Here is a 22,080-nt window from a genome sequence, read left to right as displayed (position 1 = left end):
GTTTATTTTGGATATAGAGTGGGTAATAACGAGCGAGATTAGATACGAATCATTTAGGTTATAAACTTCAAAAGTTAGTTGTCGGATTTGAGCATTTGGACTTCTAACTAATTTTGAAAACACCGAATTATCCGTCTAATATCCATCCGTATCTATTGATTCTCAAGGAAAAATGCACGCACATGCATAAAGAAAGACAAGCCCAAGGAGATGAAGAAGCTTGTTGTTTTCTTTGTTGAACATTCGAGCTTTAAACCCAAAACCTCCCTTAGCAATTTTTTTTTTGTTTTCTTTTCAATTGAGGTTTATTAGAGAAGCAAAGAAACAAGAAGGAAAGATCACAAACGAAGTGACAAGAGGAAATGGATCAATCGCAGCGCACAGTCGCTGCTCCTTCATCTTCTCGATCGTATCAGTTCCATCCTGCGCGTGCCGCAATTATCGATCTTTTCAATCTCTACTTAGGGGTTAATCTCTGTTCTTCATCTCCGACTTTTGTTCGATTTCTTTCTCCATCTTCGCTGCTGATTTTACCTTCTTTTACAGAGAGGGAACCGCCAAAAGCCCGATGAATCCATCCGAGATCCCCCGTAGGTTTCTTACGATCCTTGAATCGATAGCTTATTGTTTTTCGAATAGCTCATCTTCTCTTGTTGAGACCACGCTATTGATTTTTGTTAACAGGAACAAATCCCAGAAGCGTGTTCACGCTCCTAACAGAGACTTACCCCCTAGAAACGAGCAATTCATTTTGGATTTCGAGCAGCTTCAGAGCCAATTCGGTGTAAAGATTCAACCTTTATCGTCTCTTGTGGTTTTCCAACATATGGTTTTGCTGACATCGAGCTAATTTAACAGGACCCAGATCAGTTGAGAACAATCACGGAATCAGTTTTGATATCTATGGTGTTGCAGTGTAGCAATCATGCACCTCGTGCTGAGTTTCTCCTCTTTGCCTTGCGTACATTATGTAGAATTAGTTACATTAATTGGGATACCTTTTTACCATCCCTCCTCTCGTCGGTTTCTGCTGCTGAGGCGTCTCTAAGCCAAGTTGCTCAAGCAGCAACGGCTGGTTCTTCAGCAACTTCTTCACAGTCTTTAGCTCCCGTAGCTTCCAATACTATCCCTAGCACACTGTTGCCTTCAGCTCATGGTATTGGTTCCTCATCACCTTCAGGAAATGAACCAGGTAATGTGCAACAGGTTGCTAGGGCGGGCCAACGCGTTAGAGCTGCAGCGATAAACAGTCTGCGCCAGCTCAGTTGCAAGATTATCCTGATTGGCATTGAATTTAACCTCAAACCCGTCACTCATGCCGAGATCTTCCAGTACATGATGAATTGGCTTGTGAACTGGGACAGGAGAGATCTGGGAACTGAGGACTCTGCGGGAAAGTCGTGGAGGTCTGCGAAGACTTTAGCTGAATGGTTACGGAGCTGTTTGGATGTGATCTGGCTGTTGGTAGAAGAGGGTAAATCTCGGATACCGTTTTATGAGTTATTGCGCAGTGGTCTACAGTTTATAGAGAACATACCTGATGATGAAGCCTTGTTCACTCTTATCATGGAGATACACCGGAGGAGAGATGCAATGGCCATGCACATGCTCATGTTGGACCAACACCTTCACTGTCCAACGTTTGGTACACATCGTATTTCGTCCCAGTCAACTGCCAATGTTTCAGTTGAAGCTGTGGCACACCTTCGCTATTCACCAATTACATATCCCAGTGTGCTTGGGGAACCTTTATGTGGAGAGGTGATTCCCTTGAAATCATGGAGCGTACCAGATTGTGTAATGTACATGCTTTGCATTAGGCAGGCATCATGTGAGTTTTAATTCCTTTCGTTATTTACACTTATAGGATCTGGCAATGTCTATTCCAAAAGGAAGCCTGGATTGGGAGAGAGCAGTGCGTTGCATTAGACATGCTATTCGCACTACACCGTCGCCGGACTGGTGGAAGCGTGTTCTTGTTGTGGCCCCCTGTTATAGACCTTCTGCACAAGCGGGGCCTATCCCTGGTGCCGTTTTCACTTCTGACATGATTTGTGAGGCAATCATTGACAGGATTGTTGAGCTTCTTAATCTGACCAACTCAGGCAATGTTTGTCTATCCCTATCTGTCACTTCCTTTTAATTCAAATAGCAAATGATTTTGAAATCGTCCTAAATCTGTAAAGAACCTATTTTCTTTACGTTATTCTAGTTCAGATTAAGTTTGAAAGTTCATTCGTTAGGCTTAGATAGAATAAGATATACTAGGACTGCTTAGGTATTGATTTGGTTTTCTGTTGCTTTTCCCCCCTATCTATGCAGATGCGAATTGCTGGCAAGAGTGGCTGGTTTTCTCAGATATATTCTTCTTTCTAATCAAAAGTGGGTGTACTGACTTTGTTGATTTCATTGATAAGTTGGTTTTACGCCTTAACGGTGTTGATAAGCATATTCTTCGAACGAATCATGTGACGTGGTTACTTGCCCAAATAATACGCGTGGAGCTTGTGATGACTGCTTTGAATGCTGATGCTAAAAAGGTCGTTTCTCACTAACAGTGATATGCTTGCTACTGCAATTCAATACCTTGTACTTCCTTTTCTTTGAGTTTGACATCGCAACTTCTGCTCTATTTGGGCTTTCCCTCAGGTGGAGACTACTAGGAAGATCTTATCATTTCACAGGGAAGATAGAACTGATCCCAATAATCCTCAAAGTGTTTTGCTTGACTTCGTAAGCAGTTGTCAGAATCTACGGATTTGGTCACTAAGCGCAACAACTAGGGCATTCCTAAACAATGAACAACTGTTGAAGGGAAAACAGATTGATGAGTGGTGGAAAAGCAAAGGTAGATTATAACGACTGCTTGCGAAGTAGGAAGCCAAGAGAATTCTTGATTATGAAAACTCCCCTCTCATTTTTTTTCTTATTTGGGGGTTTTCAGGAGAGCGCATGATGGATTATATGAATATGGATGATAGGTCGATTGGCATGTTTTGGGTTGTTTCCTATACAATGGCACAACCGGCGTGTGAAACAGTTATAAACTGGTTATCTTCAGCTGGCATGGCTGAGATGCCTGGATTACAACCAAACGACAGAGTAATGATGATGCAGGAAGTGACCCCATTACCGATGTCATTGTTATCTGGCTTTTCAATGAACTTGTGCTTGAAATTGGCCCTTCAAATGGAAGAAGCTTTGTTTGTTAGCCAGGTTTGTGTACTTTGTCTCACAAGGATATAATATATGTTATGCGATGCACTGATCTATGGAGTGTTACGTAGTGACCTGTTTTCTCCACGGTCCAGTAAATAACTTTAGAGTTTTGATTGTTTAAAATTGTTATAGTGGATTTTAATTTCCTGATTAAAATGAATTTGATGTCGTGGTAAAACATCTGGGTGCAGGTTGTTCCTAGCATTGCAATGGTTGAAACATACACAAGATTGCTGCTCATTTCCCCGCACTCGATGTTCCGTTCGCATTTCAGTGTAAGCTATTTGTTTTTTCATTTGCTTTTTGATTCTCATCATCTAATGTTTATTACTGTTGTCTATTGATCATAAGCGATTTACGAGATTGGCTAACTTTCTGTAGCAATTGGCCCAGAGAAATGCTTCTCTGCTAAGCAAGCCTGGGGTGACTTTGCTTGTTCTTGAGATTCTGAACTACCGTTTGCTTCCGCTATACAGGTAAAATGAGCGAAAAAGTTCTCAAGTTGGAGTAGATCCTTCTATACTTTTCAGCTGGGCCATTCTCTTAGTTGGATGAAACTTGTGTCGGGCATACAAAATTACTGATCTTATGCATGCACCTTTTGCAGATACCAAGGAAAAAGCAAAACCTTGATGTATGATGTTACTAAAATAATCTCTGCATTGAAAGGAAAACGTGGCGACCACCGTATATTCAGACTAGCCGAAAATTTATGCATGAATCTCATTTTATCACTCAGAGACTTCTTTTCTGTGAAACGGGAGGGGAAAGTAAGTGATTTTTTTCGGATCAAACCTCACTGTCCCCTGCTTATTTTTGTGCCAGGATGATTCAGGTGTAATTGTGTGAATAATTGTTCTTATGTTATTATCTCCAGGGGCCAACTGAATTCACTGAAACATTAAACCGCGTAACCATCATGACTCTTGCTATCACAATCAAAACACGTGGTATAGCAGATGCTGATCACCTGGTTTATCTGCAAACCATGTTGGAACAAATACTCGCTACGAGTCAGCATACGTGGTCAGAGAGGACGCTGCGCCATTTCCCAACTCTTCTCCGTGAAACTTTGATTAGACGGGTAGACAAGAGGAGCCTATCAATTCAAGCTTGGCAACAGGCTGAAACAACTGTAATAAATCAGTGCACTCAGCTTCTCTCACCATCTGCTGAACCCGCTTACGTTATGACATACCTCAGTCACAGTTTTCCTCAACACCGTCAGTATCTATGTGCTGGTGCTTGTCTTCTGATGCAAGGCCACCCTGATAACATCAACAGCGCAAATCTGGTTTGTTTGCTTTGTCTCTTCAAAGTTGTGAACAGAGTGTGAATTGATAGCGGCATGATTTTCTCTTCGAAATGCTTATCAGGCAAGGGTGCTGAGAGAAGTTTCTCCTGAAGAAGTCACTGCGAACATATACACTTTGGTAGATGTTTTGCTTCACCACGTTCGTAAAGACCTTCAGCAAGGACACAATTTAAAGGTTCCTCTACTTGTTGTCTGAAGAGATTTACCTCACTTTTCGTTGCTTTGATTTCTCACCATCTTCCTACATTGCTTTCTACAAATTTTCAGGAAGTTCTAGCCAAGCAAGACGCAAATCTTGCATTTTTCTTCTGGACACACGAAATGCTTCCTCTAGACATTTTTCTTCTGGCGCTCATTGACCGCGATGATGATCCGCACGCCTTGATAATTGCGGTATGTTCATGCTTTTACGTGAAATAAGCGTAAGATTATATAAAATTAACAGTTGTTGTTTTCTCGATTTATTTACAGAAAAGCCTTCTTGTAAACGAAGCCCTTCTGCAGAGGATCAAAGGGTACTGCTCAAATCGTGGCCCTCCTGAGCACTGGCTTAATACGCAGTTGTTCAATCGCAATGAACTCCAGAAGGCCCTTGGTAACCATCTTTCTTGGAAGGACAGGTAATGTGTCTCGCCCATTTCACCCTCAATATTACTGCTTCTTAGCAATAGTTCACTTAATTACTCCATGAGAACTTGGCAAACTTGTGTGTGACCATGAAATGTGTGAATTATCATTTTTATGTTTTTTTTTTTGGCAATTTTGTGTAGCATTCTGTTAAGAGTTTGGAATCTGTTGCCTTTTTGATTGTGTAAAACCCAGGTATCCAACGTTCTTTGATGATATCGCGGCGCGTTTGCTTCCAGTTATCCCTCTGGTGGTGTACAGGCTCATCGAGAACAGTGCGTTTGAGCTAGCTGATATTATTTTGTCTGCATACGCGAAATTTCTAGCTTATCATCCTCTCAGATTCACGTTTGTCCGTGATATACTTGCCTATTTCTATGGTCATCTTCCCGGGAATCTTGTTGTGGGCGTTCTCAAAGTACTTGATCTCAGCAAGGTAATTGAAAACAAAAAATAATCATTTTTCTTTTTATTCTGAAAATGATCACAAGATGCCTTTTCTAGAGTTCAGCTTTCAACTCAAATTGATTGTTCAATTTATTGCCTTGATGTTTTTCTTTGTTTCTCACCATTTACCTTTGGCCGTAACTGTTTCCACATTGGGTTAATTGGAACCTAACAACTCTATTCACATTTTCCGCAGATTCCATTGTCTGAATCATTCCCGCAGTACATCACCTCTTCCAGTGCCCCTACATGCCCACCTCTCGATTACTTCGCCACTCTTCTGCTTAATCTCGTAAACAATGTTATACCTCCACTTAGCAGCAACTGCAGCTCGAGGTCTGGCTCAATGGCAGACTTCTTAAACAGCTCAGTGAGACCTCCTCATGGAAAAACTCCAGGAGCATCTCAGCCCGGACCAGCAAACGCCTCTGAGGGACATAAAGCATTCTATCAGATCCAGGACCCGGGAACTTACACTCAGTTGGTTCTTGAAACGGCAGTGATCGAGATCCTCTCGCTTCCCGTCTCAGCTTCAGATATTGTCTCTTCGCTTGTCAAGATAATTGTCAACATACAATCCACACTTATTCAATCTGGCAACAACGGGTTCCACGGCGCTGCAAACGGGGTGGGGCAAGGGTCGGTGCTCCCTACGTCTCCCTCAGGAGGGAGCACGGATTCCATGAGCGCAAGCCGGTCCACTTGTGGTATTAACACGGCGAGCTTTGTCTCTAGAAGCGGTTACACATGCCAGCAACTGTCGTGTCTGTTGATTCAAGCTTGCGGGCTTTTGCTGGCTCAGCTCCCTCCAGATTTTCACACGCAGCTTTACATAGAGGCGTCACGTGTTGCAATTGACACATGGTGGCTTAATGACGGGAAGAGATCAGAAGGTGAACTAGACTCGGCTGTTGGATATGCTTTGATGGATCCTACATGGGCTGCTCAGGACAACACCTCAACCGCCATAGGTAATACTATAGCTTCTAAATTCATAGGTGAATGTTTGTTGTGTTTGTATTTTGTTTTTACATGTGAATCGTTGTGTCTTCTTCCAGGAAATATAGTCGCCTTGCTTCATGCTTTCTTCAGCAATCTCCCACAAGAATGGCTTGAAGGCACGCATATCATCATCAGGAACCTCCGGCCTGTGACATCTGTTGCAATGCTCAGAGTGGCATTCCGTATTATGGGGCCACTGCTCCCAAGGCTTGCAAACACACGTACGCTCTTTAACAAGGTACTCTTATGGCTCCTAACCATGTGAAGTGGTCTTACTTCGAGTTACTATGTAACGTTCTGTTCATGTGAACTGATATATCAATGGCTGGTCAGAATTTGAAATTCTGTAGATGCCGTCTTCGAGCAGCGATAGCAAAAGGCCATTCATGATATCATTTTACTGTTGCTCTAAGCATGTTCATAATACGCAGTCTCTCAAGTAAAACATAACTGGAATGATACTTCCATCTCCAGATGATGTTCATCACAAAACTCGACTACGTGTTTCGTTTGACTTTGGTATACTTTTCTGTTTCTCGACAGACGTTAGCCCTTCTCTTGAGCACAATGGTCGATGTTTTCGGAAAGAACTCGCAGACACCGGTCCCTGTTGAAGCATCCCAGATTGCAGATCTTATCGATTTCCTGTAAGCTTCTACATTACCATACCCAAAACATGGACTCATTTTCTTTAAATCGAATAACAATCATATAGCTATTTTCTTGATCCCAAGCCAGGATCATGTGAACCTTATGTTGTTGATCTGCGTGTGTGGTCTTGAGAGGATTTGTTTGGGTGATTGTATGTCACATTAATGAGCTTGTCGGTTTCAAATTGTTGCAGACACCATATTGTTCACTACGAGGGACAAGGAGGAGCTGTTCAAAGTAGCAGCAAGCCGAGACCAGACATACTGGCGTTAATCGGAAGAGCAGCGGACTCTCTCCGACCAGATGTACAACACCTTTTCTCTCACCTCAAAACCGATCCCAATTCTTCGATATATGCAGCTGCTCATCAGAATACAGCAAAGACCAGCACCTCTTGATAAGAAACTTAGATATTGTGTGTCCGTTGGTGAAGGCAAAGTCGGTAGAGAAGCGCAGAAACTGGTTTCATTAACAGCTTATTCTAGTAAATTATGGTTTGCAACTAATTTTTTTTGTACTGTGTATGTATATATATATCAATGATCACATTTTGTTTCTGTTAATTTTTTTTTTTTTTTTTTGTATTTTTAACTAGAAAATGATCTCAGACATTTTGAAGTCACAAAAAAAACAATGCCTAATTTTTTTCTAATAACACAAGATTTGGAAATAAATTTAATTATTGATTTTGAAAAATCCTGGCCTCTTTAGCTACTTCCTCTCCTAGAGGAACTGAACAATCGCTTGTGTAAGCTTTCACGGTGTCTAGTCTGAATATGCATATGCATGTAAACAATTTCATATATATTGACAAAGAAATATCAATAACAAAGCTAACATACTATAAAAATAGACGAAGAACTATATTTTTTAACAGGTGTTCATTTTTTTTATACCGTAGTATTAACAAACCGGACAATATACACAGTACCAAAAAAAATATACGCTTTTCACATAAATATACAAAAGTCACATAAAAATATTCATTTGCAGTGATGAAGATAATGAATAAGAATTGGTTGTAGGATTTAACGTAGTTTTTGATTCTTGTCACGAGAAGAAGAAGATGGTGATCTTTGTTTCTCCATCTGTTTTTGATTCTTGTCACGAGAAGAAGAAGAAGATGATCTTTGTTTCTCCAACTGTTTGAAAAGACTGCCATCGTAGACACCCCTTACTGTCTCTTTTGTCAACAAACCATTTTTGTCTTGGCATAACTCATGTAATATCTTCCATTCTGCATATGCTGAAATCCTGTATATACATATACAACATTAGGTATAAGCATCGTACACTATAATTAATGGAAATATATTTGCTTAAGATAGTAAATGCATGCATCGTTCTTTATCACTTCTATAATTTTTTTCTTCTTTTTTCTCTATCACTAAAAATATCGGAACAAAGATACTTCTACGTATATAACTTGTAGAAATCAATCATTCAGTAAAATAAACAAAAAAAAAAAGAAACAACGAACCATCCACCGTAATCTTTAGGGTCTCTATTAGTCTTAAGCAATTGTTGAATTTCCTTGTAAGTAAGTGCATTTTGATGTGTGTGAGCATGTTTCTTGAATATTTCCTCGAATTTCGATTCCACAAATCTGCAACATTCAGAAGGAAGTAACTCTAGTTAAGTTCAAAATACGTATGCATGCATGAAAACACATATATTATCAAAAAGAAAAAATCAATTTATATAGCATCTAGGTTTTGAGAAAAAGATGATAAGGAAATGAAAAATACCTTCCATCTTTGTCATAGGCGTCAGTGTCACTACCGTGGATGGCAAGGCGACTATTCTTCACTTCTATTGGAAACAACGGCGAGAAACCCTTGCCCTATTCAACTTTCTCAACGGCCTCAATTACATATTATCATAATTAATGCTATAATATAAATCCAAATAGTTTTGAAATAAATTGATTGCATAGTCAAACGGCTAGAATAGCAAACGTTATGAGTCGATTCATTTCTTTTTTTAGCTAATTGATATTGAATTTGAAGCTCATTATTTCTATAGCTAACCATTCTATTTGATTCAATGTAAGCAGAGTAGTAATGATTTGTCTTATTTTAGCATTTTACTCGAAGAGGTTTGAGGCTAGCTAATTAAATGGAAAAAGGTACAAGACGTTACCATTTAACTTATATAGTATGCTTTGATCACATTGCCAAACCAAACGTAAAGAAAAAAAAAGATCACTGGTATTAGTTGGTACCGGACGAGTTTTCTGGCTTAGTCCCATGTTGATGAAGACAGCACCAAAAGCCGACTGGAGACGCCCTGCCCCGATCGCTCTAAATCCTTTATATATACATACACGTTAAACAATCAAATTTGTTTGTAAATTTAACACATCGAAAACCTCATTCATATTTTTTTTTTTTGTTTACTTAATTTATTGCGTATGTTACCTTGGTAGGTTTCCCAAGGATAAATGACGCCGTCTCCGTTCCTGTCGAAGAAGGCTACATGTTTCTCCAATGCATTATCTCCTTCCTGAACAGATTTTCCTCCTACATAACATATTAACATGACCACAGAAAAAAAAACAGTTAATCTTCCCCAGAAAGTAAGAAAAGAAATTGAAACACTACCCTACGGTCCCTACCTTTAGTTTCTGAAGAGCCAGAGGAGGTATCCTTTTCGGTTTGGGAAGAAACAGATGAACCAGCCATGGCTTGATGAAAAATGAGAGATGGAACTAAGTAAGATGACAAATTATTAACACTCACAGTTTCTTGTTAGCTTTGGATCTCTCTTTTGATTTATATAAATAATAAAAGATCGATGGAAGAAGAGATTCTTAGTTTTATATATGACAAAGATCTGATCAGAATATGTTAGTGTGTGTCTTTGTACAAATGTGTTCTCGACATGTATTGATATATGCGTAGACGTATTCTCATTTAAGCATGAGGAGGAGAAAGTGTGAGACTTACAATTTTAAAATTTTTGTTTTACTTTCCTTTTAATTTCACTATCGACCCTTTCTTCACTTACACGGTACTATCAATTTAAGTTCTCCTTGTTTATCAACCCGATATCAATTGTTTTCTTAGCTATTTGTTGTTAATACTTTTCTTTGGATCGAATAGTTATAATGTATAAATTTTGCTTCTATCTGATTAATAGCAGGCTTTTCAATTTTTCACTACTACTTTGCAGTCATATTGATAATATATCTACACACTTACTATTCTTCATTTGTTCTTTTCCATTGTGTACTCAAATCTTGGTGAAACAAAATGTTTAAACCCAATTCTCTAGGCACGGTTCCAAATAAAAGGGAATATACTATGTGCATTTGGTTTCAATGAATAGCTGAATAACCAATAATCGAATGATCCACCAACAGAAAGTAGAGTTTACTTAAAAACATGGTTGTAAACTTGTAATATATTAATAGAGTTAACATACTAAATATACATGGTGAAATCACATTTTGTAAGCATGAAAACGTGAAAAACGGTAAAATATTACTATAATCATGTTTGTAGTGTGAACATAGAGTATACCATTCATCACCAATAAATAGCATTTTCTTGGTGAGAAGGTAAATTCCTAAGTCTATACTTAAGTACAACTATTAGTTCCATTGTTCGAATTTTCTTTCGTTTCTCACTAACAAATGCAAAAATTAGAGCGCATCTAAGTAGGATAGTGAGCAATTACACTATTTAAAGAACAACTTAAGAACTCAGCCACGATACGAACTAATAAGAGAAAGAAGAGAAGTGGTTTATTGGGATCATAATCACCTGTTTTTGGTGGACATATATATATAGATAATCTCAAACAACACTATAACATTAAGTTGTAGGAAATATCAAAAGCTTCAAATGATGTTTATATACATTGTCCTTTCTATTAATACAAATTGCTGGATTCGCCACAACCTCTCTTCACATCACACAACATTTTGCTGGTCCCTTTGGATCCGCCCTAGCTTCCTCGGTACCTGGAGAAACAAGACTTTGATTAAAGCCTAATGGTCCTAAGACTTGTCAGAATCAAGTTCGGAATCCGCAAGTAAAGAAATTACCTTCCGGGGGTTGAACTAACTTCCGGTTATGCGAAGTCATCATTTCTTTTTTCAGCTTAACCAGAATGTCCTCCATTGTGTATTCTCGCCGCCAGTTAGTGAGCATAGGGAAGAGACTCGGTTCAACCTGATCATACATTAGGACACAACCTTGTCAAAACAAGCAAAATATCAATAGCTACATATACATATGTAGCATCAGCAATGTCACTAACGAGGTCAAAAGAGATTACCACGCCAGATTCAGGGTTGACACAAGCCATGTTTATCCGGGTCTGGAACCTCACACTTGGTGGACTTTCTGGGTAATCCTTTCCACAGAACAGCTTCAGCTGGAAGATTTTCCCTTCGTATGCAGTCTGATATTCATTCATCACCAAACAAACATCATCAATCTTATCAACAACCAAAATCAGAAACCCATAATTTCATTCTCTGATCAATAGTGGTAAAGAAACGTAGCTACAGACCATTTGGAGTTAAGTGTCACAGATTACGTAGCTAAAAGTAACGGATCATTTCCAGTAAAAGCCACACACAAAAAAAAATAGTTACTTTACGCACAGTCGCACAGAGATATTGCCTAAAACATAGGGACAAAAAGTAGAAGAAGACTCCAAAGCATCCAAAATTGATTGTTTTTTTTTTTGGGGGTTAAATCAATAAACGCTCTCTAGCGATTCCCTCCAAAAAGTGTTGAGAATTGCATCTTAATCTATCAAACGCAGACACAGAGAGGGAGAGAGAGAGAGATACATTATGAGGGCCAAGAATGGTGCCAGTCCAGGATTGCATATAAATATCATCAGCATCGTCCATTCCATAGCTTACCGTACCATCTCCGATACCTTTCTCACCTCTTTCAAGCTCTTCCAACAATCTAAAATTCCTTGGAACTACAACAAAAATCGAGCAGATTCATCGATTAGAAAACCCTCTCGTGTTTTTTTTTGTGTGTGCCTAATCTATCATTTCCAGATCAGAAACCGTGGATCCGGTCACATTCTGTATAAAAGCTCGGAAACAAAATGAAATGTAAATCGATTCAATACAAAACCCTAGATCCTAAATTCAATTCAGGTGATGAGATAGACAAATTGAACGGGAATCGATCAGACTTACCGACGACTTTGGCTTCCTCCGAGCTCATCGCCGGATCGTAGACGAATTTCAGGTGGAATAATTAGGGTTAGGTGAGAGAGAGAGAAATCGGAAATAGCGAAGGAGAAAATCACAAAGAGAGAGAAGATAGATAATTAGAGAGAGAGACTGTTCAAGTACTGTTTTACCAGAAAGGATGTGGAAGAAAAGGGATATGGAGAGTTTTGGGGGTTGTGCGCTTTTTTCATTTATTTCAGGGAGTAATGTAATAAATTAAAAAGCAAAATCTCACTATTGCTGCAATAAAGACAAAATATCTCCAATTAAAGTGATAAAATGCTGATACATTGAGAAAAGTTGAAAACTAATGGCGTGCTAATGTGACATTAATTGGCGTGCTAATGTGACATTAATTATCTATCATCCAAATAATGTTGATAATGTTGTGAAAACTTCTTAGAAACTTTATTAATCACTGGAATGTATATATAGAGTACATAGGGAATCTAGGTTAAATACAATGCCCTGATGGGTCTAATGGGCCGGTATAAGAGTCCATATATGATATGTGTTATAACACTCCCCCTTGGACGAGTGAACCGGGTCAGCTACTCAATTGGGATCTCGATAATGCGCTGGGGAATGTTGCCTCATTAAAACCTTACTAGGAAAAAACCCAGTGGGACAAAACCATGGTGAAGGAAAAAGAGTACAACACGCATTACTCCCTCTGATTGTAGCATCACTGCAGATCTCTAAGTCTATACATTCCTATCTGTTTGACGAGCTTCCGGTGTGTTGAAGTAGGCAATGATTTGGTGAAGAGGTCAGCTGAATTCTCACTGGATCGGACCTGCTGAACGCTGAGAGTGCCGTCCTTCTGCCAGTCTGAGGTTGAGAAGAACTTCGGTAGAATGTGCTTCGTCCGATCTCCTTTGATATATCCTTCCTTGAGCTGAGCTATGCATGCCGCGTTGTCTTCATACATCACCGTGGGTTGTGTGTCTTCGTCCATACCACAATCTCTGCGGATGTGCTGAGTCATGGAGCGAAGCCAGACGCATTCCCTACTAGCCTCATGAATGGCTAGGATTTCAGCATGGTTTGATGAAGTGGCAGTGAGTGTCTGCTTCATTGATCTCCAAGAGATGGCTGTTCCTCCATGTGTAAAAACGTAGCCAGTTTGAGACTTGGCAGTATGCGGATCTGATAGATATCCTGCATCGGCGAAGCCGACTAACCCATCTTTATTTTGGTTAGTATAGAAGAGTCCTAAGTCTTGAGTACCTCGAAGGTATCTTAGGAGATGTTTTATACCATTCCAGTGCCTCTGAGTTGGAGATGAACTATATCGAGCGAGGAGGTTCACGGCGAAACATATGTCTGGTCTAGTGTGACTAGCCAGGTACATTAACGCTCCTACAGCACTGAGGTATGGCTTTTCAGGACCAAGGATTTCTTCATCATCCTTTTTGGGACCAAGAGGGTCATCACTTAAGCTTCTAACTACCATTGGGCTGGTCAATGGGTGAGCTTGGTCCATATTAAATCGCTTGAGTACCTTTTCGATATAAGCCGATTGATGCACAAGGATTCCTCCTTTGATGTACTCAAGTTGTAATCCCAAACAGTACTTTGTTTTGCCTAGGTTTTTCATTTCGAATTCTGCTTTTAAGCAGTCGACTGTTTGGGAGATCTCACCAGATGTTCCGAGGATATTTAGATCATCCACGTATACTGCTATGATTACAAATCCTTTGTTTGATACTTCTTGATGAAGATGCATGGACTGATGGGTTCATTTTTGTAGCCTTCTTTGATGAGGTAATCGCTGAGGCGGTTGTACCACATACGCCCACTTTGTTTCAGTCCATACAAGGATTTGTTCAGCCTGATGCAGTATTGATCTCGAGATGCATTTTTGTCTTTTAGTTCAATGTCATCTGGGAGTCTCATATATATTTCGTTGTCCAGGGGCCCATAGAGATATGCGGTTACAACATCCATTAACCGCAGATCAAGATTTTCTCTTATGGCCAGACTTATGAGGAATCGGAATGTTGTTGCATCCACCACTGGAGAATAAGTCTCCTCATAATCGATTCCGGGTCTCTGTGAGAATCCTTGTGCTACAAGCCGTGCTTTGTATCGAACGACTTCACCGAGTTCGTTCCTTTTGCGCACAAAGACCCATTTGTGGCCCACTGGCTTGATGTGTGATGGGGTCCGGATGATCGGACCGAACACGTTTCTGAGTTTGGAACTCTTTAACTCCACGTTTATGGCTTCTTTCCATTTTAGCCAATCTGTTCGATGTGTACACTGTGTTATTGACGTGGGTTCTAGATCCTCTTGCGTGAGCGCAACATCAAGTGCTACTTTGTATGCAAAGAGTGCATTTAAGTCGACTTCTTTTCGATTCCATTGTATTCCGGACATATTGTAATTGATGGAGATCTCATTGTTATCTTTTGAACCTGGAGATTCGGCGTCCCGAACTTCCATTGAGGGTTCATTAGATTGAGTCTCAGCCGCGGCTATGTCTGATATTGCAGGAATCCCGGTTTCGGTTATTGCACCTTTCTTTGATTTCCGGGGATTCTTATCTTTGGAACCGAGAGGTCTGCCCCGTTTGAGACGTGGTGCAGACTCTGTAGCAACTTGGGTCTGTCCCGTTGGGACAGCTATTCGTACTGGTGCATTACAAGCTGGGATGTACGATTTGGTTACTTTGGTCGGGTCAGCAAAGGAATCTGGCAATTGATTAGCTAGCTTTTGATAATGAATAATCTTTTGGATATCTGAATCACATTCTAGAGTCCGAGGATCTTGCCAATTTAATGATGTTTGATTCCATGAAAGATCTTTGACCAGCTTGTTTGTCTCACCACCTAAAGAGGGATATACCGATTCATCGAATTGGCAATCCGCATATCTGGCCTTGAAGAGATCTCCAGTGGTTGGCTCGAGATATCTTATGATGGTGGGAGAGTCAAAACCAACATATATTCCCATCCTTCTTTGAGGTCCCATTTTGGTTCGATGTGGTGGAGCAATGGGTACATATACTGAACACCCAAATGTTTTGAGATGGGAGATGTCTGGCTCATGACCCGAGAGTAGTTGGGATGGGGAATATTTGTGTTCACTAGATGGCCGGATGCGTATGAGTTCAGCAGCATGTAATACTGCATGTCCCCATGCTGAGGCCGGGAGCTTTGATCTCATGAGTAATGGTCGGGCTATCCATTGAATGCGTTTAATGAATGATTCAGCCAATCCATTTTGAGTATGGACATGTGCTACAGGATGTTCCACGGTTACCCCCATGGCCATACAGTAGTCATTAAATGCTTGTGAGGTAAATTCACCAGCATTGTCAAGGCGGATAGTCTTTAGTGGGAAGTCAGGGAAATGGGCCCGCAATTTTATGATTTGGGCCAAGAACCTAGCGAAAGCTTGGTTCCGAGAGGACAAGAGACAAACATATGACCAACGGGTCGATGCGTCTATAAGGACCATGAAGTACCGGAATGGTCCGGAAGATGGATGTATAGGTCCACAGATATCGCCCTGGATTCTTTCTAGGAAATGAAGTGTTTGTTTAGAGATTTTAACTGGTGAGGGCCGAGTGATCAATTTGCCTTGAGAACAAGCTGTGCACATGAGGTGTTGAGGATAAGCTCGGTTTTCTTTGAGGGTATGCCCTTGAGAGTTTTGAATTAGTTTACGCATCATATTTGCACCGGGATGACCGAGCCGGTCGTGCCAAATAGTATAATCAGTAAACCGGGCTTTGAGAGTGGTATTAGCTTCAATCATACTGACTTTAGCATGGTAAAGTCCAGTAGAGAGCGCGGGTATGGTTTCGAGGATTTGTTTATGGCCGTCTACGGTTTTAGTGACTAGGAGGGATTCTTTGTTCCCTTGACCTTGGGTTTCTATGTGGAAACCATTCTGTCTTATATCCTTGAAGCTCAGAAGATTTCTCTTCGAACTAGGAGAATATAGAGCATCTGGTATTTCAAGTTGTGTGCCATTTGATAGCAACACATAGGCATGGCCATATCCTTCGATAAGGTTTGAGGGACCCGCGATGGTGCTAATATTTGCGGTTTAATAGGTTAAGTTTATGAAGTAACTTTTGTTTCTTAAGATAGTGTGGCTGGATCCACTATCTACGACTATGGTTTCCATTTGCTGGTGTGCTTTTCCACCTTTGGATTTCTGACAGGCTAATGAAACTGGGAGCTAATAGACCTCAGTTAGCCGCTACAAATTCCAAGGATTGATCACCAAAACTGGAGAAGCTGCTGGTTGAAGAAGGAAAAACTCGGATCTGGTTTTTTTTTTTTTTCGGTTGATCGTCGTGTACTGTAAGTGTGCGTGAGGGCGCGTCCGACGTTGGATCGACAAACGGTTTTCACCAGTAGATTCGTCTCGTCGAGGGCTTTGATTTGATATGTAGATCGTCTTCTGGTTCCTCACGGTTTGGAAGATATGCGTCTTTTAAGTTTCGACTTGCTTTTAGGGTTTTGGTAGTGGCCGGATTTATTAGGGTTTTTCGTTCAGAGAGTCTTATCGTGCTGATAACGTGTTGTGAAAACTTCTTAGAAACTTTATTAATCACTGGAATGTATATATAGAGTACATAGGGAATCTAGGTTAAGTACAATGCCCTGATGGGCCTAATGGGCCGGTATAAGAGTCCATACATGATATGTGTTATAACAGATAAGTATAAAACATAATGGAAGGTATTTGAGAGAAGAAAAAAAGGCTCATAGCATCCTCATACATTAACAACTATATGTATATAAAGAGTGTTCTACCTGAAACACCAAACAAAAACGTTCATAAAAAAAAACTAAATCAACAAACCAGGACATAAAAGAGACCCCTAATCCTTCATTTTTTCGAGTTTATCTGATTTTCTTAGCACTCGCTGCGATTTTTTTATTTAAATCATTATTGCTTCGACAATATTGTATTCTCCTCTGGAATCAGTGAGGTTATTTCCAAAGGCCTTAATATTAGAGGCCTATTTATTGGATTAAATAAAGTTTTAAAAAAAAAAAATAATATACAAAATTGATCTAAGAAGAAAGTTTTGGTTGGATAATAATTTTAATTTCCATAACTAAATTTCTAATAAAAAAATAATGTCATAATAACAAATATTAAGTTTTAAAAACAAGATTAAATTTTTTTAATTGTCCGGAGGCCTTAAAAAAAAAGCTTGAACCGGGTCCTGTCCGAGAAAATCAGACGAATTTGCTGCTGCTGCTGCTGCTGCTCTTCATTGTCTTCTTGCTGTTGGATGATGATTTGCCTGGAGAACGACATAAACAACCCATGGCTCTTGATGGTGAAAACTTATCAAACCATGACAATTTTGATTTCGTTTTCGATTTCCGGTTTGATCGTTCTTCTTGCTCTAGGACGGAATCGGATGATGAAGAAGCTAAATCAATGGAGACAAACGAAGAGGAGCTCATCCTCGATTTCTCTTTAGGAAGAAGCTTCAGGCTTTGTGTTGTTGGTGTCGACAAAATCTTGCCTTCTCGAGAAAATCTCGACGAACTCGAACCCATTAGCCCACCTCGCGGATTCTTCTCAAAACCCGAATTCAAACTCGGATCGCGTTTGATCCCGGAGAAAATTCGCGTTTCCTCAACAGATGAAACCAAAGGACGACGAGTTTTCACACTCGGAACGCGTTTGGTTACTCCGGAGAAACTCCTTTTCTCATCGCCGGAAGCAGAAAACGCGTTTTCGTGGTTCCTCTCCGTCATGCTCCTGGAGTGGGAGAGAGCCCTCTTGGAGGAAGAAACCGGGTCGGGTCGAGAAACCGGAAGAGATTTGAGACGACGGAAACGGGTCTCGAGATTAGTGGGAAGAACAGAGTCGGTGAAGCCAGAGCAGTTGATGGCGGCGACTTGCTCTAGAACGTATAGATCCTTGGCTTGTGAAAGCAGATTCTCCACAGCTAAATCGTCTTTTCCAGAGAGAAATCCGAATTTCGACATTATCGTTGATTCTTTTGGAGTTTTTTTTTTTTTTTTTTGTGAGAGTAGAGAAGGAAAACGATGAAATAAGCTGCTTCTTATATACAACGGTTAATTCATGCTTTTCTCGTTTCAGTGAGCGTGTCTTTTTGTTTTTATGCATTTTTGTAGTTTTTCCTTAAGATTTGTTCTGTTTTTGTGTGTTTATTGTTAATTTTCCTCTTTTTTTTCCTACGCAAAAATATGTTAAATGTCCATTTATTTTTGTTAGTTGAATGCGTTATGTGAGTCGGAAATTTACTGCTAGTCAATCTTACTCAGTAAATTTGACTTATCTGATTAAGTTCAAACGAGTAATTTTTATAATAAAAATAACATTTTAAAGACAACTTAAAAAGGTAGTAAATTTACAAAATAGTTTTCGTATTTTCAAAGTTTGCTAAAATTTTGTCAGAACGTACTCTGTCAGAACATTCAAGTTTACACTTTCATATGCGTCTCAGAATTAGTGAGAGTGAGAAATCAAATTGCAGATTTTAGAAGTAATAGGCTAATAGCATAAAGCACACCAAAATAGCGGAATATTTTAGATCCTCGTTGAATCAACATTAATGAGAAATTCTTTTTTTATATAACAATTCTAAATATGTGATATTGTTTTGGCAATTCTCTTCATCATCGCTGTACTGATCAGTGATCAAGAAGCTCGCATCATTATTATAATGTCTCTATTCAGTTTCTTCATCATCTCTAGCGATTTACTTTTATTGTCTTAAAAAAAAACACCCAGTTTCAAATTTTCAATGATTGATATATCAATTCATACAAGGCCTCTTCTTTTCCAGTTTATAGTAACAACACAAAAAAAACGAAAATGTAACTTAAAAGTTAAAATAAATGGTTTTGATAAAAGTACGATCATATTAGCTTTTACAAGAACTACAAAACCAAAAGGCCTCAACAGATGAGGAAAGTAATACCTTTTCTAATCAAAAGTATCAAAATTTCCACTTTTCTTCTCAAAGTTTCAGGCTTTTCAGGGTTTGCCTTGTGTCTCCATCTTGCTCGACCTGAAAGACGTAGAAAAATGTAAGAAAAATATCCAAATCGCAGACACAAAGTATGCCCAACATCTCGCGAATTTATTAAAGCCAGCTTGTGGAATCTCACCTCAACAACTACTCTTGATTTCTTCTTCGCTTTTCTATTATCATCAGTCTTCTTTAAAGCTCGTCCCTTTTTATGAATCACAACTTGCGGCTCAGCATCATCGCCGTCCTCATCATCTGAATCTGTAGAGAGTTCATGATTGGCATTATTTCTTATGAACAAACGAAGCTATATATGTAGTGATGGTAATGAAAACCAATAAGTAACCATGAATAACTCAAATGCATCAAACTTATTAAAAGGGATTCATCATTTCTCAATATGTTAGATGCATAATTTTCAGTTCTTGAGTTAAAACCTTGAAAAAGTAGGAAACAGTACGAAGATGAATATTACCATGATCATCACTGTCGACGTGAGACTCCTTAAATGGAAGACCATTAAAATCTTCTATATCTTCATCTTCATCTTCAAGTTCATCATAGCCTTCAACATATTCAATCTCTGGTTCCTGAGATTCAGTTTAATAAATAAATATCAGTGAAACGAAGCTGCATTTAGATTTTATGGACTGCCGAAAATACACAACGATAAAACTGTGTAGGCTCAGAAAAAAGTACATCCTCTTCTTCCTCTTCTTCTAATTCCACTTCAACTTCCTTTTCATTCTCAAGAACTTTGATAAACACAGACTCCTGATAATTGTATATGTCACCGTAAACGTTTTTCTTTAAACGTTCTAACAACTCGGTTTCAATTGCCTGCAAAAAGAACCAGAATGTCATGAGAACCTAAGTGAGGCAAGTAAAACCAAACCAACCACCCAAAAAATAAAATAAAAGGAAGTTGTGACCTTATCCAACACAGCTGCTTTTTCAGCCTTTTCCTCTCTTCTCGCCTCTCTCTTGATATTCCTCCTAGGCATAGTCATTATCGTCTCCCTGTGATTCAAAAACAAAAACACCATAAAATTAATCAGAACAGGAAAAGAAAAACTAGAGTTCTGCGAATCAAATAAGATATCAGAATTCCAAGAACAAAAATCGGAAGAGGACAAGACCTTGTTTTCAGAGCAAGTTTTCTCATACGAATACGCATCTGAGTCATTTTGGTCAGTCTTTGTTTAACCTTGTGCTGCAACAGCTTGGGCCAGTACAACTGCCACAATAAAGAAACGTTATTAAACCCCCAGATCCTAATACACCAGTCTAGCTAAAAAGATGAAGAAGAGGGAAGAGCTCAAATGTGGGGATGAAATCTCAGCTCACCAAGTGCTTATCAATGAGTTCAAGGGCCTTCTCATAGTTTCTAGGCAGCTTAATTCTCTCCCACAAGTTCTTTGGCATGTGTGCTCTCTCTATAGTCTTCATGTATAAATAAAAGACTCCTGAGTAACAACAATACAGAGAATCCACAGTAAGAGGTCACAACACTGTATTCAAAACAAGCATCTTTCCGCAATTCTGCTCTTACTACATCTAAGTAAATCAATGGCCAATCGTACGAGTTCCAGCACATAGAATCAGCAGAAATAAATGGAGACAAACATAAATTTCGACTCTTTATAAATTCGATTTGCAGATTTAAAATTACCATCGTGGTCTCGGATGGTGGCGTAGCGACTGTTGGCAAGTGGGCAAGAGCTTCGGTTGCAGACACCGGTTACATTATAAGGGTTTTTGCAGAAGATTCCGGTTTCGATTCTACAAGTAAAGCAAAGAGAAAGATAATACTCATCAACAAATCTTCTTCCAGGCGAAATCAAAGAGAAGTGAGGGGAAAAATAAAAAGACATACTTGGCCATATAACTGCAGTGCTTGTGCCTGATAACCTGCCATATCACCTCGTCGTGTTGCATCTTTCACGATGAAGTCGAAACCCCGGTAAGGGTTTTAGGGTTCGGCGAGATTTTAGGGTTTATGAGAGAAGAAGGAGAAGCTGTGGAGGACGGCGGCGATCAACTGTCGACACGAAGAAGGGAAAATCCGGATTGGAAGTGAATTAACTGAAATTATGTAAGGGCCTTAAAGGGGTTAAGAATTGGGCCTCTTATAGCCCATAAAAATATACAAAACAAAATACAAATGACTTTTAGTGGAGGTGATTTGGTTTTTGTCTTTTAATTTTTTTCTTCTTTCACTGAAATAATGTATAGAGAAATCTTCTGTAGCTAAACAGAAAATTTCACATCATCGGTAGGTGGTTATCGGTTCACTAAAACGACTTATATATGATGTCTTAAACCAGTTTACCTCTTGAAATGGGATTACAAAAGATCTTTCTTTGCTTAAAATTGAGAATGTGGTTAAGGTGTGTTACTGTGTTGTGTGCTTTTGGCTCGTTCTTTTAATCAATGAGTCAATTTAAAAATATTTTTGCCACCTGTTTTAGTTACAAAAAAATTGATTAATAAACATGTTACATTTATATAATAAACGAGTTATGTCAAAACTCCTACATCATCATCACATAGTAGACCATCGTTTTTTTAGAATTCTTTATCAGAATTTCTTGACAAGAACACTATAGAGGTCTTACGACCACAAAA

General features: G+C 39.3%; 5 protein-coding genes across 6 annotated transcripts; 1 reads left to right on the top strand and 4 right to left on the bottom strand.

Moving 5' to 3' along the window:
* The first annotated feature begins 236 nt into the window (after nt 1–236).
* On the top strand, nt 237–7,896 carry LOC18992629 (mediator of RNA polymerase II transcription subunit 23). Of its 2 annotated transcripts, none has more exons than XM_024152083.1 (20): nt 237–467; nt 547–590; nt 685–784; nt 859–1,761; nt 1,868–2,105; nt 2,323–2,540; nt 2,650–2,848; nt 2,945–3,216; nt 3,411–3,494; nt 3,601–3,695; nt 3,827–3,989; nt 4,097–4,513; nt 4,596–4,709; nt 4,802–4,927; nt 5,006–5,154; nt 5,357–5,597; nt 5,805–6,579; nt 6,667–6,848; nt 7,154–7,257; nt 7,455–7,896. In XM_024152083.1, exons 1-20 carry the CDS (start codon nt 363–365, stop codon nt 7,657–7,659), a joined length of 4,734 nt encoding a protein of 1,577 aa, XP_024007851.1. In that variant the 5' UTR covers nt 237–362; the 3' UTR covers nt 7,660–7,896. The 2 variants fall into 2 exon arrangements, with proteins under 2 accessions (XP_024007851.1, XP_024007852.1); XM_024152084.1 differs by having other exon boundaries at nt 363–467; nt 3,613–3,695.
* Nucleotides 7,897–8,289: 393 nt separating this feature from the next.
* On the bottom strand, nt 8,290–10,004 carry LOC18992628 (probable peroxygenase 7). Its single transcript, XM_006416045.2, has 6 exons — nt 9,879–10,004; nt 9,682–9,783; nt 9,486–9,571; nt 9,010–9,104; nt 8,742–8,867; nt 8,290–8,515 (listed from the first exon to the last, which is right to left on the bottom strand). The coding sequence occupies exons 1-6, from the start codon at nt 9,943–9,945 to the stop codon at nt 8,290–8,292; spliced, it is 702 nt and encodes a 233-aa protein (XP_006416108.1). The 5' UTR covers nt 9,946–10,004.
* Nucleotides 10,005–10,987: 983 nt separating this feature from the next.
* On the bottom strand, nt 10,988–12,650 carry LOC18992627 (ubiquitin-conjugating enzyme E2 variant 1A). The gene is made up of 5 exons (XM_006416044.2): nt 12,435–12,650; nt 12,069–12,208; nt 11,546–11,671; nt 11,313–11,439; nt 10,988–11,228 (listed from the first exon to the last, which is right to left on the bottom strand). The coding sequence occupies exons 1-5, from the start codon at nt 12,460–12,462 to the stop codon at nt 11,173–11,175; spliced, it is 477 nt and encodes a 158-aa protein (XP_006416107.1). The 5' UTR covers nt 12,463–12,650; the 3' UTR covers nt 10,988–11,172.
* Nucleotides 12,651–17,639: 4,989 nt separating this feature from the next.
* LOC18992626 lies at nt 17,640–18,461 on the bottom strand. The gene has a single exon (XM_006416042.2). The coding sequence runs from the start codon at nt 18,440–18,442 to the stop codon at nt 17,678–17,680; it is 765 nt and encodes a 254-aa protein (XP_006416105.1). The 5' UTR covers nt 18,443–18,461; the 3' UTR covers nt 17,640–17,677.
* An 831-nt stretch (nt 18,462–19,292) lies between these two features.
* LOC18992625 (protein MAK16 homolog) lies at nt 19,293–21,549 on the bottom strand. Its single transcript, XM_006416041.2, has 9 exons — nt 21,329–21,549; nt 21,125–21,234; nt 20,800–20,918; nt 20,592–20,689; nt 20,385–20,472; nt 20,152–20,292; nt 19,928–20,042; nt 19,592–19,713; nt 19,293–19,491 (listed from the first exon to the last, which is right to left on the bottom strand). Exons 1-9 carry the CDS (start codon nt 21,388–21,390, stop codon nt 19,441–19,443), a joined length of 906 nt encoding a protein of 301 aa, XP_006416104.1. The 5' UTR covers nt 21,391–21,549; the 3' UTR covers nt 19,293–19,440.
* Nucleotides 21,550–22,080: the final 531 nt, after the last annotated feature.

The sequence above is a fragment of the Eutrema salsugineum genome, unplaced genomic scaffold, assembly GCF_000478725.1.
Source record: "Eutrema salsugineum unplaced genomic scaffold, Eutsalg1_0 scaffold_5, whole genome shotgun sequence".
Lineage (NCBI taxonomy): Eukaryota > Viridiplantae > Streptophyta > Magnoliopsida > Brassicales > Brassicaceae > Eutrema > Eutrema salsugineum.
This window is presented reverse-complemented; position numbering and strand designations above follow the sequence as displayed.